We start from the raw sequence: 18498 nt of genomic DNA on the forward strand, positions 1-18498 counted from the left end.
AATGCTCTTACTTTCAGTATTAAACATATCCCTGAGTTCTAGTAATGTTTTTCAACTATATGATTTTACCAGATGTTAAAGCGATCATTGATCACCATCATTCAATTTTTTTTTTCAGATAACATTCCTTTCTCAGAGATATTGTTTCCCTACAGTCCTTTAACTTTTTAATAAAGCGTTGGACAGTTATCAACCTAGTTTTAGTAGTTTCAACAACCTCCATACAGTAGTTTTTTCGGCTTGATGCATGCCAATAATTTGACCCTTCTAAAACAGATGAACTTAAATATTTTCCAATGCCACAGGATTTCTCATTCCACAATGTTGTTTAACAAATGAGAAGCTACTCGCTGCATCAGTTAGGGTTAAATAACTTGTTGCCAGCTGAAACGTAATCACTCATGTAGCGATTATCCAATAGGAGGCTCCTACCTACTTGCTTAGTGAAATCCGGGAGTGACTTTTTTTGGCCAGACAGTGTACAGGGGTTGGACAATGAAACTGAAACACCTGTCACTTTAGTGTGGGAGGATTCATGGCTAAATTGGAGCAGCCTGGTGGCCAATCTTCATTAATTGCACATTGCACCAGTAAGAGCAGAGTGTGAAGGTTCAATTAGCAGGGTAAGAGCACAGTTTTGCTCAAAATATTGCAATGCACACAACATTATGGGTGACATACCAGAGTTCAAAAAGGACAAATTGTTGGTGCACGTCTTGCTGGTGCATCTGTGACCAAGACAGCAAGTCTTTGTGATGCATCAAGAGCCACGGTATCCAGGGTAATGTCAGCATACCACCAAGAAGGACGAACCACATCCAACAGGATTAACTGTGGACGCAAGAGGAAGCTGTCTGAAAGGGATATTCGGGTGCTAACCCGGATTGTATCCAAAAAACATAAAACCACGGCTGTACAAATCACGGCAGAATTCAATGTGCACCTTAACTCTCCTGTTTTCACCAGAACTGCCAGAACTGGGACAATAAATTATTGTGGTCTAAAACCATGTTTCAGTTTCATTGTCCAACCCCTGTATATAAAACATACTAGAATGAATGAAATGTTGGGATTTATGGTCTTTAAATTACTTTTAGGAAACATCACCAATTATCACCAGAGGATACATATGTTCAAATATTGCTGGCAAAGTTACTCTGCAAATACCTTTTCTTGGTACTGACGATGAGAGGCATCCAATGACTGGACCAAGGTTGTGGCATGGCCCAGGAACATGGCGTAACAGGTTGCACCAACAATCATGCTTAGCATGGTGAGCCACACATCAGTCATTCTCTCAGGAGCTTGGGCTCCATATCCAATACACAGCATATGGCTCATGGCCATGAAGAGGGCATAGGAGTACTGCACTTCCCAGGTGGCATTCTAAAGAGAGTAAAAAGAACGAAAATTAAGTTCAGAAAATGGGCACAATGTCAGAAAGCATAAGGAAGGTGAAATGAAAAAATGACTGCTCACCACCATGTTGTTTTTGGAGACCCAGCAGTTTGAAGGAAACTCCTGCAGCATGGGCACCATGAACTGAAGACAGCCATCCCAGTGACAGAGCAGGAGCATCATCCCAATCAGATTCACTATTCGAACCACTGCGCTCGCCAGGTCATATGTCATGTGAAAGATCTGAAAGAGAGAGAAGAATCAGAATATGTTCTCTTAATTAAAATGAGTGTTGCTGTTTTGCGGTTGGAAAAAACACGCAGGTGCTACACTGACTGAAATGAACCTAGTCAACAGACAATCAACACAGTCCATTCCTATCTCAGCTACGCAGGTGCTTGGTGCGCACAGCCCAACTTGTTAAACACACATGGACACGCTGCAGCACGCAAACCCGACTTGTACCTCAACAATAAACAGAAAAAGGAACGAATAAAATAACATTGCTGTTCCCTTAAATGAGCTGCTTGCATACCTTTGCAGCATCAACGAGCAGATGAGTTTCCTCTGCTAAGATGTGCAAAAACACAGCGCTGTAAGATATAAACGCGCCAAAATCAGAGCACACCTGGCTTTTAAAGAGAATGGTAAAGTAACTTACTGATTGGTTTATTTTATATCACATCTAAAACACACCGATGACTAATTAAAATACTTAGTACATGCCTTTTTGCGAGTTTCGAAATGCGCAAGTTGTATTTTTTGCACCATCACGATAACAAAGACACCCTAAAGCCAGCTGTGCCATGCAAAATTGATGTCTCATCTATAGCTTACTAAAAAGGGCCCTAAGTATTATAACTGTGCTCTCTAAAGCAATATATATTGCAAGTTCAGACTTGGTTGTTTTTCTGTGGAGAGCTCATCACCCTCGATTCATACCCACCTCTACTGCCACAATGCCATAATTTTTTTTTTTTTTTTATATGCAAAGTTTTCTGGTCCTATCATTAGCTAATCAGAACCCATTTTGAGGTGGGTTAGACATGTTAGAACAGAAACAAACAAAACTAGGCTGTGTAGGGCAGCTCCAAGACTGTAACTGAGCAACAAGTTTTCCAGTTTTTCAGAATACCTTATTACTTCTCAAGGTTTACCCTACCTTACCTACTTTTCCTCATGTAGCCTTTCATGATAACAAGCTGAAGAGCTGAAATAAAAGGGCAGAGTCTCTAGGTCCATAGTTGTGAACACTTGACCAATATGAGCAACAGCAATAGATTTTTAGGCGTGCCAGAAGTAGGGATACACAGAATATTTAGAAACCAAAAATATTTTACTATCTGTCCATAAACTGAATCTCAAGAAAAGGTGGGTTATGCAGCAGGACAATGACCCTAAGCACACAAGTAGTTCTACTAAAGAATGGTTCAAGAAGAATAAAGTGAATGTTTTGGAATAGCCAAGCCACAGTCCTGACCCTAATCCAATCGAAATGTTGTGAAGGACCTAAAGCGAGCAGTGAATATGAGGAGACCCACCAACATCCCAGAGTTGAGCTGTTCTGTTTGGAGGTTTTGATTACCAGTTCCAGAAATGTTTAGTTGCAGTCATTGAAATACTAAAGCAATACTTCACATACTTACAAATACGGAATATTGGATCATTTTTCTCAATAAATAAATGACCATGTATAATATTTGTGTCTCATTTGTTTAACTGGGTTCTCTTTATCTACTTTTAGGACTTGTGTGAATATCTCATATTGATGCAGAAATATAGAAATTTCTAAAGTGAAAATTCACTGTTAAAGTGAAAATTCAACTGTTAATCAATCTGTTTACCAAAAGGATGGCTAACAACATCTGTCTGTGTACATTTCATTCACACGTGACTTGAGTAACACTATAACTAAAAACTATAATTAAAATTATTTCATATGGTAAAAATGTAGCAAACTAAAGAAAACCTGCAAAAAATGTTTTTTGACTTTCAATGTATCTCTAGTCAAAACAAATGGTGCTTCGTCTGTGTCTAGGTTGGGAGTTTCTATCTCCTTTTTCCCTCTCTTCCATATACTGCTCTACTTTTATAAACTCATCACCCAGTTCTCATACCTCTTCCCACTGGTGAATGTAACGGATGAGTCTGGACAGTCGGAGAAGTCTTAGCAGGCTGAGGATCTTGGTGAAGCGGACAATCCTCAATGCCCTGGCTGTGCGATACACTTCTGCTGACTCCACCCGAGCCTCCAGGTCCACAGCCAGGAAAATATAGTCCACTGGGATGGAGGAGATGAAATCTACAAGAAACCAGCCCTGCAGATACCGACTGCGAATAACCTTTGGGTCCAGGATGACGTGGCTGTTGTCTTCTTCCAGGATGCCTGTGCGGAAATTTAGGACCAGGTCAACCAGGAAAAGAGTGTCTGAGGCCATGTTGAAGATCATCCATGGCGGCGTGTTCTGATCCTCAAAAAAGGTGATGCCCCATGGGAGGATGACTAGGTTGCCCATCATCAGAAAGAGCATTACCAAATCCCAGTAGAACCTGCAGTTCAAAAAACAGAGAAAATCCAGGATTGGTTAATTCACTCTACTGTCTATTAGATATTAAACATGCCACTGGCTGTAACAGAAGCCCAAGCATGATCAGGCACCATTCATAACAATTAGAGAAGTGTAATTTTTATGGAATTACACAACTTTTTAAAAATTATTTTATTTCAAATTTTTCACATTTTCTACCCAATTTACACAACCAATTACCCAACCCACTCATTAGGAGTCCCCCTATCACTAGTGATGCCCCAACACAGCAGGAAGGTGAAGACTAACACATGCCTCCTCTGATACATGTGAAGCCAGCCACTGCAGCATTGCTGAGTAGCATCACAGCGCACTTGGAGGAAAGCACACCAACTTGGTTCTGATACATCAGCTCACAGACGCCCTGTGCTGCGGACATCACCCTAGGAGTGATGTGAAGAGAGAGCACCATCTACCCACCCGGAGGGAGCGAGGCCAATTATGCTTCCTCTGAGCGCCGGCAGCTTGATGAAAAAGCTGTATGAGCGGGGATTCGAACCTGCGACCTTCCGCTCATAGTGGCAGTGCTTGAGATTGCTGGACCACTCGGCTCCCCGAGATTGTGCACTTTTTAATCTTCAAACATCCTTTTGCTAGTTATGAGTAAAAAGTTCTAGATTAGCTTTATCAGTCCTTAGAATGTGCTTCCAAAAAAATCACAAAAATGGATTATATGCTTCTCCTGATTCAGAATGTTGTTGTAAGGGCTGGTGCCCGATCGAGGCATCCTCCGGGGCATCGGAGGGCGCGCCAGGCCAGCGCTGAGGGTTGATTGGCTAATCACCAACACCTGCTTTGAACACCTTATAAGCAGCGCCAATCAGCCACTCGGCGCTGGATCTTTGAAGCTCATGAGAGCGAATCTATGCCCGATTTTTCTCTGAGCTCCGGCTCTCATTTCCCTTCTGCTTCTATCCTTAATTTCCGTCTCGAGTTTGGTGTGGCTGTGTAGAGCTGTGTGCTCCACCGCTCTCCTCTTGTTCTCTGAGTCTGTGTTTGTTTGTGTGTGTGTGTGTGTGGCAGCCCGCGAGGCACGCGGTGTGCTCACCTTTTCTCTCCCCTCGCTGTTCCTCTCCTCTCTGGTGGAGCAGCATTTAATCCACAAGCACCTCAGTTCAGTTTTGTTTTCTTTGGAAGCTCTTTTGTTCAGTTACTCCTTCGCCTCGTTTTATAAGAGGTAGCTGCACTTCCTCAGCGATCCTAGTTTACGTTTTCTCCCCCTCTCTTTCACTCACGCTCGGCGCGAGGTTTGTTTTCCACCCGTTTTCACGCTCCGCCCGTTTTCGTTGCTCCACCCCTTTCGGCGGAGGCTCTTTAAAGGGCGATTAAAGCGGCCGCATCCCAATCCGCTCGCTGGTGTAGCGGTTAGAGCACTGGGCTGCAACCGCGACAGCCTGGGTTCGATCCCCGTGTGGAGCGGGGATTAATAAGAACTTATATACATATATACATATAATATTATTATATAATATTATATATCCTATTAATTTATGTATTAACAATTATTTATTATTATTATTATTATTATTATTATTATTATTATTATTATTTCCCCTTTTTTTTCTTGGGTTTACCTGCTTTGAGATCTACTGCTCTGCACTTGGATTCTACAACCTTCTGGGCTGGAGAGCTACCGCTCCCCACCCATTACAGAAAGATCCAGCCCACCATGGATCCAGCAGAGCAGTTAGATCTCAAACAGGCAAAAGTGACCCTGGAGAACCAGGGGGGTACTTTAGAGAGGCATGAGCAGGCCCTTCAGCAGATTCTTTCTCTGCTGGAGGGTCTGACGAATATGATAACACCAGGCTCTCCACAACCCATACAGCCAGCTCCCCATATGCCTGGACACCCCCAGGTAGAGGAGCTTGTAGCTGCTGCACCACCTGTGGAAGCTAGAGTCGAGCCCCCACTACCTACCCCCATGCGTTATAGTGGTGAACCTGGAGGCTGCAGGGGGTTTCTCCTGCAGTGCTCACTTGCTTTCGAGCTGCAGCCATCCCGTTTTCGGTCGGAGCGTGCGAAGGTTGCATAAATTGTCTCCCTCCTCTCCGGAAGAGCACTAGCGTGGGCTAACCCTGTGTGGGAGAACCAACCGGCTACTTGCACCACAGCTGCACTGTTTGCAGCTGCTCTTTTGCGGTCATTTGACCTTCCAGCTCGAGGAGAGGAAGCAGGGACCCGCCTCCTGAACCTACGTCAGGAGGGGAGGTCTGTCCCAGACTATGCCATCGAATTTCGCACGCTTTCGGCTGAGAGCGGGTGGAACTCCAGTGCTCTGGTCAGCGCCTTCTATCATGGTCTCAGTGAGGACCTTAAGGATGAGCTCGCTCACCGCGACCCTCCGTCCTCACTTGATGACTTGATCGAGCTGACCCAGAGACTGGACCAGCGCCTTAGGCAGAGGCGCAGAGTGCGGGTTACGGGAACTGTCCAAGGCCCTCACGGTCAACCCTCAGCTGTTGGACCGTCGCTGGCAGCTGAGAAGCGACCTGACCACGGGGTCCGACGACCGGTGCAGTTGGGACACACCCGTCTGCCAAGGCAAGAGCGCGATGCCCGCATGCGGGAAGGGCGGTGCCTTTACTGTGGGGGTGTGGGGCACCAGCGTATCGCCTGTCCAGAGTTGGCAGCAAAGAATCGTCCGTTAGGAGGAGAGGCGCCCCTAACAGACCTGCCAGGGCTCCCTCGAACCTCGGGAGTATTCCTCCAGGCAACACTGGGGTGGGAGGCATCGGAGGTGCGTCTTCCCGCCTTTCTGGACTCTGGGGCAGCTGGTAATTTTCTGGACGCGGCCATTGCAAAAAGGCTTGGTTTGCCGCTGGTCCCCCTACGGGAACCACTGCCCATAGCAGCCATCGACGGGCGGTCACTGGAGCCAGGGGTAGTGTCTCACCAAACACGACCTCTCATGCTGCGAGTCGGGGCTCATTCAGAGCAGATCATGCTAAACATCATAAGTGCCCCCGACTTGCAGCTGATTTTGGGGTTCCCTTGGCTCCAGCGACACAACCCCCATGTTGACTGGCTGACCCGCTCAGTCCTGAGGTGGGGGCCAGCCTGTCAAACCTCCTGCCTTCAGCCCTCCAGAGTCCCTGAGGTTGCAGAACCTGACCTCAGAGGTCCTGATGTTTCTCGGGTGCCCAAAGAATATCAGGACCTCAGGGAGGTCTTTAGCAAACGACAGGCCCAGATACTGCCCCCCCACCGCCCCTGTGACATCTCTATAGACCTCCTCCCTGGGACTAGTCCCCCTAGGGGAAGACTGTTCTACCTCTCTGGCCCAGAGCGCAGAGCGATGGAGGACAACATCCGGGAGGCCCTCGCTCTGGGTTTTATTCAGCCATCAACCTCCTTTTTCTTTGTGGGTAAGAAAGATGGTGGGTTGAGGCCCTGTATAGACTACAGAGGCCTCAACAAGATCACCATAAAAAATCGTTACCCCTTGCCCCTTATGTCATCTGCTTTTAAGGCACTGCAGCAGGCTACCATCTTCACCAAGTTGGACCTGCGCAGTGCCTACAACCTGGTCAGGGTCAGGGCAGGTGACGAGTGGAAGACTGCGTTCATCACCCCGTCCGGGCACTTCGAGTACTTAGTTATGCCGTTCGGGTTGATGAACGCCCCTGCCGTCTTCCAGGGGTTTATTAATGAGGTCCTTCGGGAGGCCTTGGACCGGTACGTGTTCGTCTACCTGGACGATATACTTGTCTACCGCAGGTCTGTAGACGAACACGTCACCCATGTCCGACGCGTCCTCCAGCTGCTCCTTGAGAACCACCTCTATGTCAAACTTGAGAAGTCCCAGTTCCATGCACAGACCATCTCCTTTTTGGGTTTTGTTGTGTCGCACAACACACTGCGCATGGACCCCACCAAGATCAAGGCAGTGGAGAACTGGCCTCAGCCCACCTCAGTGCGCCTGGTCCAGCGCTTCCTGGGCTTTGCAAATTTCTTCCGCCGTTTTGTGAAGAATTTTAGCTCTGTGGCTGCCCCGCTAACTGCCCTAACGAGGAAGACGTTAGGGCGATTCAGCTGGTCCACAGAGGCCCAGGAAGCATTTGACGCCATCAAGCGTCTGTTGACCAGGGCCCCAGTTCTCCAGCTGCCTGATCCGGGACTTCCGTTTGTCGTTGAGGTGGATGCTTCTGAAGTAGGCGTAGGGGCAGTCTTGTCCCAGCGATCAGGTCCTGGAAACCGGCTGCACCCTTGCGCCTACTACTCCCACCGTCTTACACCTGCCGAGCAGAGGTACGACGTGGGAGACCGGGAGCTCCTGGCTGTGAAGCTCGCCCTGGAAGAGTGGAGGCATTGGCTAGAGGGGGCGGAACACCCCTTTCTGGTCTGGACAGACCATGCGTCTAAACCCACGCCAGGCCAGATGGGGGCTGTTCTTTACCCGGTTTGACTTTGTCTTGTCGTACCGTCCCGGTCCAAGAACGTCAAGCCGGACGCCCTCTCTCGCCAGTGGGAACCCCTCTCTCTTCCAGTGGAACCTTCCACCGTGGTTCCTCCGGCCAGGATCCTGGCACCCCTCCGTTGGAGCCTGTTAGACGCCATACGACGGGCCCAGGAGACCGATCCTGATCTGGGGAATGGTCCCCCGGGCCGAGACTTTGTACCCTCATCTCTTAGGAAGAAGGTACTCAACTGGGGACACGCCTCTCCCCAGACTGCACATCCAGGAGCCACGCGCACGTTGGAATTTCTACGTCGTCGTTTTTGGTGGCCACAGATGGAGAGGGACGTGCGCTCTCACGTGGTCGCCTGTGAAGTTTGCGCTCGCTGTAAGGACCCCAGAACCAGACCCACGGGTCTGTTGCGCCCCCTGGCCATTCCCTCGCGTCCCTGGTCTCGCCTGTCCCTTGACTTTATCACGGGGTTGCCCCCATCCCGAAGCAACACCGTGATACTAGTTATTGTGGACAGGTTTTCCAAGGCGGCACGCTTTGTTGCGCTACCAAAACTGCCATCCGCACAGGGAACGGCCGAGGTGCTGCTGGACCAGGTGGTCCGCATCCATGGACCACCTGCGGACATTGTGTCAGACCGTGGGGCGCACTTTACAAGCCGGTTCTGGGGTGCCTTCTGCCATCTGTTGGGGGCAGAGGCCAGCCTCTCCTCTGGGTTTCACCCCCAATCCAATGGCCAGACTGAGAGGGTCAACTAGGACTTGGAACGGACCCTCCGCTGTCTGGCCTCCTCCACCCCTTCCACCTGGTCCGACCAGCTGAAGTGGGCGGAGTATGCCCACAACACACTCTGGCACTCGTCTCTAGGGATGTCCGATTTTTCTCTGAGCTCCGGCTCTCATTTCCCTTCTGCTTCTATCCTTTATTTCCGTCTCGAGTTTGGTGTGGCTGTGTAGAGCTGTGTGCTCCACCGCTCTCCTCTTGTTCTCTGAGTCTGTGTTTGTTTGTGTGTGTGTGTGTGGCAGCCCGCGACCTTTTCTCTCCCCTCGCTGTTCCTCTCCTCTCTGGTGGAGCAGCATTTAATCCACAAGCACCTCAGTTCAGTTTTGTTTTCTTTGGAAGCTCTTTTGTTCAGTTACTCCTTCGCCTCGTTTTATAAGAGGTAGCTGCACTTCCTCAGCGATCCTAGTTTACGTTTTCTCCCCCTCTCTTTCACTCACGCTCGGCGCGAGGTTTGTTTTCCACCCGTTTTGACTCTCCGCCCGTTTTCGTTGCTCCACCCCTTTCGGCGGAGGCTCTTTAAAGGGCGATTAAAGCGGCTGCATCCCAATCCGCTCGCTGGTGTAGCGGTTAGAGCACTGGGCTGCGACCGCGACAGCCTGGGTTCGATCCCCGTGTGGAGCGGGGATTAATAAGAACTTACATACATATATACATATATTATTATTATATAATATTATATATCCTATTAATTTATGTATTAATGATTATTTATTATTATTATTATTATTATTATTATTATTATTATTATTTCCCCTTTTTTTTCTTGGGTTTACCTGCTTTGAGATCTACTGCTCTGCACTTGGATTCTACAACCTTCTGGGCTGGAGAGCTACCGCTCCCCACCCATTACAGTTGTGTTGAGGATGCAAGAAGGTTTTCTTCTGATTATTTTTTATGAAGGTCAAATTTGTGCAGGAGTCAGTGCACAAATGAACAGTGCATCACAATTCCAGAGTCTGTTAAATTTGCATGTTGACTGCATGCTTTTTTTGATAATGACAAAAATGTCATTATCGTGACAGGCCTCAATACATAATAATAAAATTCACTCTTTACAATTGTAAAATTTCAATACAAGTGCCATTGAATGTCCACTGTTTATCTGTCATTGGTTTGAGGTTTCCTCCTGTTGTAGTTTTTTCCAAAGTGGTGTCAATCAACACCAGCCTCTTACTGACCCCTGAACCTGGCAATGAACCTGACCACTGGGTGAGCTCACAATACAATTACACTTATTACTGTGTTACAGTCATCTGACCTGTGTGAGAAACTACCAGCAGCTTTCATTTATTGTACCACAGGTTCTATTCTCACAACACTGCAGTGTTGATATTGATAATTATCAACTGATTTAGAGCTTTTCTGCTACTAATTGAAGTTCTGGTGTAAAAGATTAATGCTAGTTCCGTAATCTGTAAGTATGGGGTTTAAGCATTCTACCAACACAACACTGTGAGCTGTAATTAGGCCAGGTAATGTGAGACACTGAGTGAAGGCATTTTCTCTGGTTGTTACAAGAACCACTTGCATGATTTGACCAACATAAACAAAGGGGTGTCAAATTTTCAGATAGTAAAAAAAATGGTGCGCTGTTAATTTCTGAATATATGAAGGAGACTCGGCTCTGAAATAATCTGTCACTGAAACACATGCATATTTTAGTAGGCTAGTAGTAAACTAGTTCCACCGTCTAATATTTCCAGTGTTTCTCTTTAGCTCTTATAGGGTCTTCCTTTTTTGTTACATGCATTTTGTGGATTTTTATTCAAAATAATCAAATCTTTTTTTTTATTTTGTTACAAAATACTCAGCAGATGTTTACTTCATCTGAATTGCAAGTAATATGAACAACACATTGAAATATTTTTTGATTTATGAGCCAAGGTCAATAAATCTTAATTTGAAAAAAAAAAATATATATATATATATATATATATATATATATTTGTGTTTGTCTAGCAAAGTTCCATTTTCCTTAAGGCCCTATTTAAACCCTGTGCAAGGTGTGTCACAATGCTCATTGCTGTCTTACACCCCACCAAAGTCTATTTTCACACCTTGCACCTGCGACGCTCAAATAGCGACAGAGCTGTTTAATATATCTATGCTGATGGGCGTGGTGGTCTAGAAGTGATGTGTGTTCAGGTAAATTTCTGGTGCGTTGCAATTTTGGCAACAGAAACCACAGGTGCCCCACTGATTGATTGAAACCCTGACTATAGTCAACCGTCAGACATTCATTACTATCTTCGCAAGGCAGGTGTGTTGTGTGTGTTCAACATTACACACACAGAAGGACATGCAGCAGTGTACAGACCTAACTTTTACATCAACAATTAACAGAATGCAAAATAAAATCACATTGCTGTTTCTGCTTATGCACCTTCACAGCATAAACATTTAAGCACTGCGCTGTTAAGATACCATCTGCCAAAGTCAAAGCACACCTGGTTCTTAAAGTGAATGTCAGGTACAACGCTGACAAAGTTTTTTATAGTCAGGTCCCTAAGACTTGTGTAGGAATGCAGGTTCAGATAGTGTTGGGTGCTCTAATTTAAACATTTATATAAATATCAACACTGAAAACGGGTCTCACAGACCCAAAGACCTTTTAAGAATTAACATATTTCCATTTTATCCATCTGCCCAACATCCTTAGTGTTAAACTTAGATTCAGCTGGTACAACTGGCTACTGATTTTCTGACCAAATCAGGGTTTCAGTATCCATGCTATTTCAGTCAGTTTTGACAATCTCTTTTGTAGTATGAATTTGCTGTTACGTTATATTTTTATTTTATATTTACATTCGTCTGTTTCCCCTGTAGACATTCACTGAAACTAATGAATGGTAAGGACCATCTGTTACTGCATTTACTTGAAGAAGGCCTTCTGGACAATTCACAGATAATGAGAAAGAGCTTGAAGCACTATTCAATGTGTTACAATTAAATGTACATCAAGGCAGGCATTTTGTCCACTAACCAAACAGTTGACTTATAAGTATACACAATGTTTAAAAAAAACAATAAAAAAACATAAAGTACATAAAAACATAAATCTCCAGGCAGAGAATCATTTATTTATTTAATATTCTATATAGAAGCATTGCTTAGTCTAAAGAACCAATTTTTAAGAGTGTAGGCGTACGTGCTGGTTGAAATACCCTTGATCATATTACTGCCTACTGTATCACACTACAAGATGAAATATTTATAATGCTGTCATCTTCCATTCACCTAATTCATTTTACTCACTAATTACAGTTCTCATACAGTAGGAGAGATTGATGCAAACGCATTTAGGTTATTTAAAGGTTATTCAAGTAAACATCATTGTTTTATTTTTTTATTTCTGCATTCTGACAGTAATTAGACAGTAATAAAATTCTCACAGAAAAATATTTTTGTTTTATAGAACTGATGTTTTTCATCACTAAGTTTTGTGAATACGTCACAGATGTCAGTACAGTGTTATTATTGGGGCAGTGTTATTTGTGTATTATATTGCAATGTAAAACATAACAAACTCACAATAAGGGAAAATTAAGCAAAATACAACTTCTATATGATACAGTGAGACCTAACCAGATGCTACAGCTTAATGCTCTTAAAGATACAATTATGTATTTGCCCCACACAAATTCTGAAAGTTGGCTGTTTATAAGTTGTTATTAAATGATCATTAAACAACTCTATAGATAAAAAAGTACAGAGGATCATGAAAGTTTGTCAATGTATTTATGTATAAAAATGTATCCCAGCTGAAAACACAGTGGTGGTTTTGTCATGGTTTGGGCCTGTTTGCTGCATGGGTCACGAGGGACTGCCGTCAACTGATGGAACTAAATTCTGAATTATGCAAATTCTGTACAAAAATATCAGGAGATCTGTCCTTGAGCTGAATTTCAGGAAGACATGGGTCATGCAACAAGACAATGACCCTAAGCACAGAGTGGTAATGAAAAAATTAAAATGTTTAACTGCAGGTATTGCTGCACAGCACGGTTGTACCTCACACCAGATATTGAAAGCAAAGGTTCACATATTATTGCTCTCCCTATCGACTTGATGTGACAATGTCATATTTTCTATATGCAAAGGTATTAGTTGCATATAGAATCTATTGAACATATGAAAATCCCAAGGACATCTGAAAAGAAATTGTACGGATAAGGATGTGCTATTGAAAGTAATTCTTTTTCTTCCCTAGTAATCCATCCATTACGTGGAACAGATTTAAGCATCGGTTTCAGGCTCATTTTTTCAGCCGGATTACAACGTAAATGATAGCCTGAGAAAGCCTCATTGGACAGATGGTTGTTTAGGTCTGTGCCTTACAGTCCTGAACTCATTGCTACCATAGATCCACCTTTATCTCCAGCTTTAATCACTAAGCCAAAGTTACACTGCAAAGCCTTCAGGGCAGCACATTCATCCCTTTAGATTATTTAGACCGATCGTTGTCCAGTATTTTGCATCACGTAACAAATGCAGGATTTACATTTCAGTTGGGCTAAAAAAAGCTTTCTTTATGCTTTAATCTTAAAAACGAAGAATTACGTACGCGGCTCATTACATTGAGTCTGCTCTATGTGGTGAATGGATTACTGAACAAGAAACACACAAAATATTTATCACTAAGCATCCTATTTACTCTGTTGTTTTTTATTTAATAATGACCTTAAATTCCCCTCTTAAGACCTTCTGTGACAGACCTTTGGAATTTAGCGGACCTACTGTCTCAGTAAACAGACTTTTTTTCCTTAAGAAATTACTATTAGTTTTGCCACCTTGAGCAACAAAACAGAGCATGTTAAAGTCCCAAAAATTAGACCAGTGTTGATATTCTAATCACTGTATTACTGAAGATGTAGACAGCATTGCCATCTGACCTGGATTTTCCTAAATTATCCTTGATATTGGCTGGTAATTTCTGGACACAAAGCCTAATCGTAGATTATATTTTACATTTAATGGTAAATCTTCATTTACCCAAGTGCTGGGTAGTCCAAGACTAGGCTTAATCTGTGCCTGGGAAGCTTAAATGTCCAGGAATACAAGCATTTTCAATCTGTTTACAAACATTGGTATTTCTCAAACATTTGTAGCTGGAGACCCTCTTTGTGGATGGTAAGTGCCACTGCGCTCCCCCAGCACCCCACCTTACCTGGGCTAAAAACCATAAACTGCAGGTTTTGCAATGTGTCTTTGTTTTCTATGTATTCTTTTTTATCAGGCACCATTTTTAAGAAATTGACAAATTGGATCATAATAAATGGACATAACTGAAAATCATATATATAAGAGATACAACCTCTAATATTTTTTTCTGTGGCCCCCTGGAACAGCAGGTTCAAACAACCCTTGACCTACTGCCAACAGTTCATCAATAGTACATCACTGGGGATAAGTTATAAATATCCACCTAAGATTGCTTATAATGTGTCCAAGTATCCACTAATTTTAAACGCTCATGCTGACCTTCAATACATTAGCATATTCTGTACGCTAGAACTCTAGATATGCCAAATTATTACCAGTTTTTTCTTTCTGAAATAGTGTTCACTGTCTATAGTATTTTCAAGATTCTTCACTCTGAAGCAACTGCTTTAAAAAATGTTATGTGACATCCTGCCAAGTAATTAATGATGCTTAATACAACACCACATTAGTTATACAATTCATGAACTTCTGTGAATTCTGTTGTTTTTTTACTGTATGAAGGATTATATGAGGGCAGGGACGTTTATGTAGAGTATAGCCATTAATACCACTGAGCCATCATCTGTTCAGAGATTATAGCTTAACTCTGACTAAGAAGTCACAAGGCTTTAATTGCAGTTGTAACGTGATGGTGTTATGTACATTTATTGCTTCCTCTTTTATCTACACACGACAAAACATTTTCATGGGAACTTAGATTAAGTAATAGAGTGGTATTACTGATTTTTTTGAAAAACACATCGATTGTGTAGATTCAAATCTATACATGTGTTTTTGCAAGTTTTGCAGGTCAGTATAACTGATTTAGCACTGCTTTCTCAGCTATCAGTTCCATGCTTATTCCAATGATGGAATTATGGAACTGTTTGAGAGTAGGAGTAGTGCTAGTATCATGCAGGAGTATTACCATAAGATTCCCCCTTTAACCCTATGCTTAAGCATTTTTGAGTACTACACTCACTAAGTAATTAACAGTGGTATGAAGCATAAAGACCAGAACCAGCTGGTTTAGAGACAGCTTAGTCCCTCAGGCTATCAGGCTGCTGAACAGCCGGTAGCAGTCCTCAGTCCACCATAACTTTTAGGAACTATTTTTGGGTTTACACATATCTATATAAATAGCAATATATATAGTACTTCTGTATATTCATAGTTGCTATATTATTCCATCTTCATCAGTGCAATAACATATGTAGGGTTTAGGTTATGTGTGAAAGTGGATATTTTCTTTATTCCTGTTTGTTTTATTATGTTTCAACTAGTCTAAGCAACTTATCTGTATCCCTGTATTACTGTTGATGGACAATAAAACAATTTGATTAAGTAGGAAGATCTTTACACCTACTCATTCGTGCAAGTTATCTAATTCGCCAATAGTGTTCAACGTTCAAATCAACTGTCAGAATGAATGAAAATTAAGATGTGAATTTGAGCGGGTGAAGGGTGGTTATGCCAGATGATATGGTTTGGGTATGTGTGGAACTGCCATACTCCTGAGAATTTCGGCACAACTGTCTCTGGAGTTTAGTACTTAGTTGTAATAAAGATAAAACATCCAGTGAGTGTCAGTTCTGCAGATGGCAATAAATAAATAAAAATAGTTTTTTTATTGGGCCAATATAGAATGTCCAGACTTGTGAGGTAACTCGAAAAACACTCTTTTGTAGTGGGACAATTGTAGTGGGACGGCACAGATTCACCAAAACTGTTGACAACTTGTAATGGTGTAATGGCATTGGGAATGCTTTTACTTAAATCACTCATCACTTGAATGTCACAAACTATCTGAGTATTGCTGCTGAACGTTTGCTTTCTTCATGTGATCTCTTCAAGACCACAATTACCCACAAATACCCATCTTCTAAAGGCTATGTCCAGGATGATAATGCCACAAATGTCACAATGTCTCCATGTCACAAACCAAAAGACTCTTAATAATCTCAGTCTCTTAAATTGGTTTCATGGACAAAGCTACACCAATCTGCATAGATGTCTACTATACTATAAAACATAAAAGTACTAACCTATGATTTCACAGCTTCTGCAACAGTGAGCCTGAGATGATACAGTTTGTTGTCATAATCAATAGCTGAATAGCACACATGCATGGGGGATAGGACATGTTTCACAGTTAAGCTGTAGCACTTTTTAAGCCTCTGCAGGTACACTCATGTTGTACCACCAAATGTACACAGTTTACATATTGATATGTGATGTCAGCAAAACCATTGAAAATGATCAGATACACTCATATCTATAAGCAGTATATTGATTATTATATCAATATAATCACCAGTGTTTATAAGGATAAACAGTGAGTTTCCCCACAGTGGGACTTAAATATATTAATTTTATCAGAACATCAATGTTATAAATATTATTAAAACCAATTATTCTTGCATAGAAATGTATGAAGTAATTCAAATATGCATCATCATAAGTCTCAAACAATTACTAGGACACTGAGAGAAATGTAGAATGAACAAAGAAGAATATTATTTATTAAAAATTCTTAAACAAATCGAGATGAAACCATGCAAGGTTCATGAGTAGAATGCAAAGCAAACAGAAAACTATGTATATAAGCTATAATTCCTAGTGTAGCAACTTTGGTTTGACCTCAAGGCTAAGTGTGCCACAATCGTACTTCGATATCTAACTAACTAAATCTTTAATTACTCATCACATCTGAGCTGCTTCAGGGCAAGTTAAGGTCGACCGATAAAGAATCTTCTGGCTTGTAATGAGAAAATTTGTTTAAAACATAAACATTTATTTCAATATGTATAAAAAGTTTCATTTAAAACAATTAACAACGTACTTAAAATGTCAACTACTAGCAAGAATACTGATACATCTCTAAGTCTCCATGTTGAATTTTTCTTAAATATTCCTGTGTGGAAGCCGCTGTCAGTGAAGCATCTGGATGCTGGAGTGTGTACAGAAGTGTGTATAATGTATATAAGCATACTACATTCACTTAAGGCTACAGAATGATTTTTTCGGAAATTATACTCACATAATATTAATCTTATGTAAAGCAAATGCTACTCATGATGGACATTTTCTGTTTCCTTTTTATAAAAAAAATGACCTTTTTCATCTTCAGGGTTGATTAAATCCTTAAAACATGCCCTTTTCACATAGAAACCTTTAACTTAACACATGGTTTTGGAATAGGCGGAAAGCCTCCTTAAAGCCACAACAAGAGCTCAATGTGACCTTTCAAAAGACAATGCTTTAAACACACATATGCACTAGAATATAGCTTTGTTAAATACATTTTAAACATGGAAAAACAGAAATCATATCAAATAAGTGGGACAGTGATTGAGGGAAAACATTTTCACATTTTCAACAGCCTTAAACTAGTTTAAGTGGTAAACACTTTGTTGTAGAAAACACACAAGTTTGCTAGATGTGAAATATAATGTAGTGAGCTGTTAAATATGGTAAAGAAAATGTGGGATAGGAGTTCTCTGCACCCCGATGCTTTCAGTGTCAGCATTGTGGGTGTGCCTGTATTAGCATTAGCACTAGCCTAGCATCTCAAAAGCATACATCTTATAATAACTTGTCTTGGCAGGTCAGAGCATATTGTTGCCGCCCAATGAAAAACACACATGTCCAAAACAGCAACATTACAGTAGAAAGATAAAAGTTTCTTAATTTTCAATGGAAGTAAATGTAATAGGATTTATTTCTATTGGTCTATTCATCTAGAAATTTGGTCACAGTGTAAGAAACAACGATATGGAAAGAGAGATAAATCACATTCCTGTGATTCACTGCTAAACTATACCTCCAAATCACAAATGTTTTTGTCGCAAGTAGCATCTTTGAACCTTAATAAAACAGCAATAACAACCCTGGTTCTCCAGCCCTGATTTACTGCAAATAAACTGAGCATCCACATGGTAGACCGTCTGATTTACCATTCAAATATCTGGTCCATACAATCAGCTCAACCTTTTAAAAATTTGCATGAGGCAAGGCTGAATCTAAGCATTCTTGTCCTCTGCAGTAGAGGCTTTGTCCTAATGCCCTCTCTCTCTCTCTCCCTTCAAACCTAATCCCCTTATCCATTTATCTCG

The 18498-nt window shown here is 42.3% G+C and overlaps 1 protein-coding gene across 1 annotated transcript in view; it reads right to left on the bottom strand.

Moving 5' to 3' along the window:
* The window catches only part of hcn3 (hyperpolarization activated cyclic nucleotide-gated potassium channel 3), a 29356-nt gene that overhangs the window by 6746 nt on the left and 4112 nt on the right, over positions 1 to 18498 (bottom strand). The window contains exons 2-4 of the mRNA XM_049476290.1: positions 3516 to 3948; positions 1480 to 1641; positions 1168 to 1386 (exon numbers count right to left, since the gene is read on the bottom strand). Of these exons, the coding sequence (XP_049332247.1) occupies positions 1168 to 1386; positions 1480 to 1641; positions 3516 to 3948 (814 nt within the window). The remainder of the gene's footprint in view (positions 1 to 1167; positions 1387 to 1479; positions 1642 to 3515; positions 3949 to 18498) is intronic.

The sequence above is a fragment of the Astyanax mexicanus genome, chromosome 3, assembly GCF_023375975.1.
Source record: "Astyanax mexicanus isolate ESR-SI-001 chromosome 3, AstMex3_surface, whole genome shotgun sequence".
NCBI classification, from domain to species: domain Eukaryota; kingdom Metazoa; phylum Chordata; class Actinopteri; order Characiformes; family Acestrorhamphidae; genus Astyanax; species Astyanax mexicanus.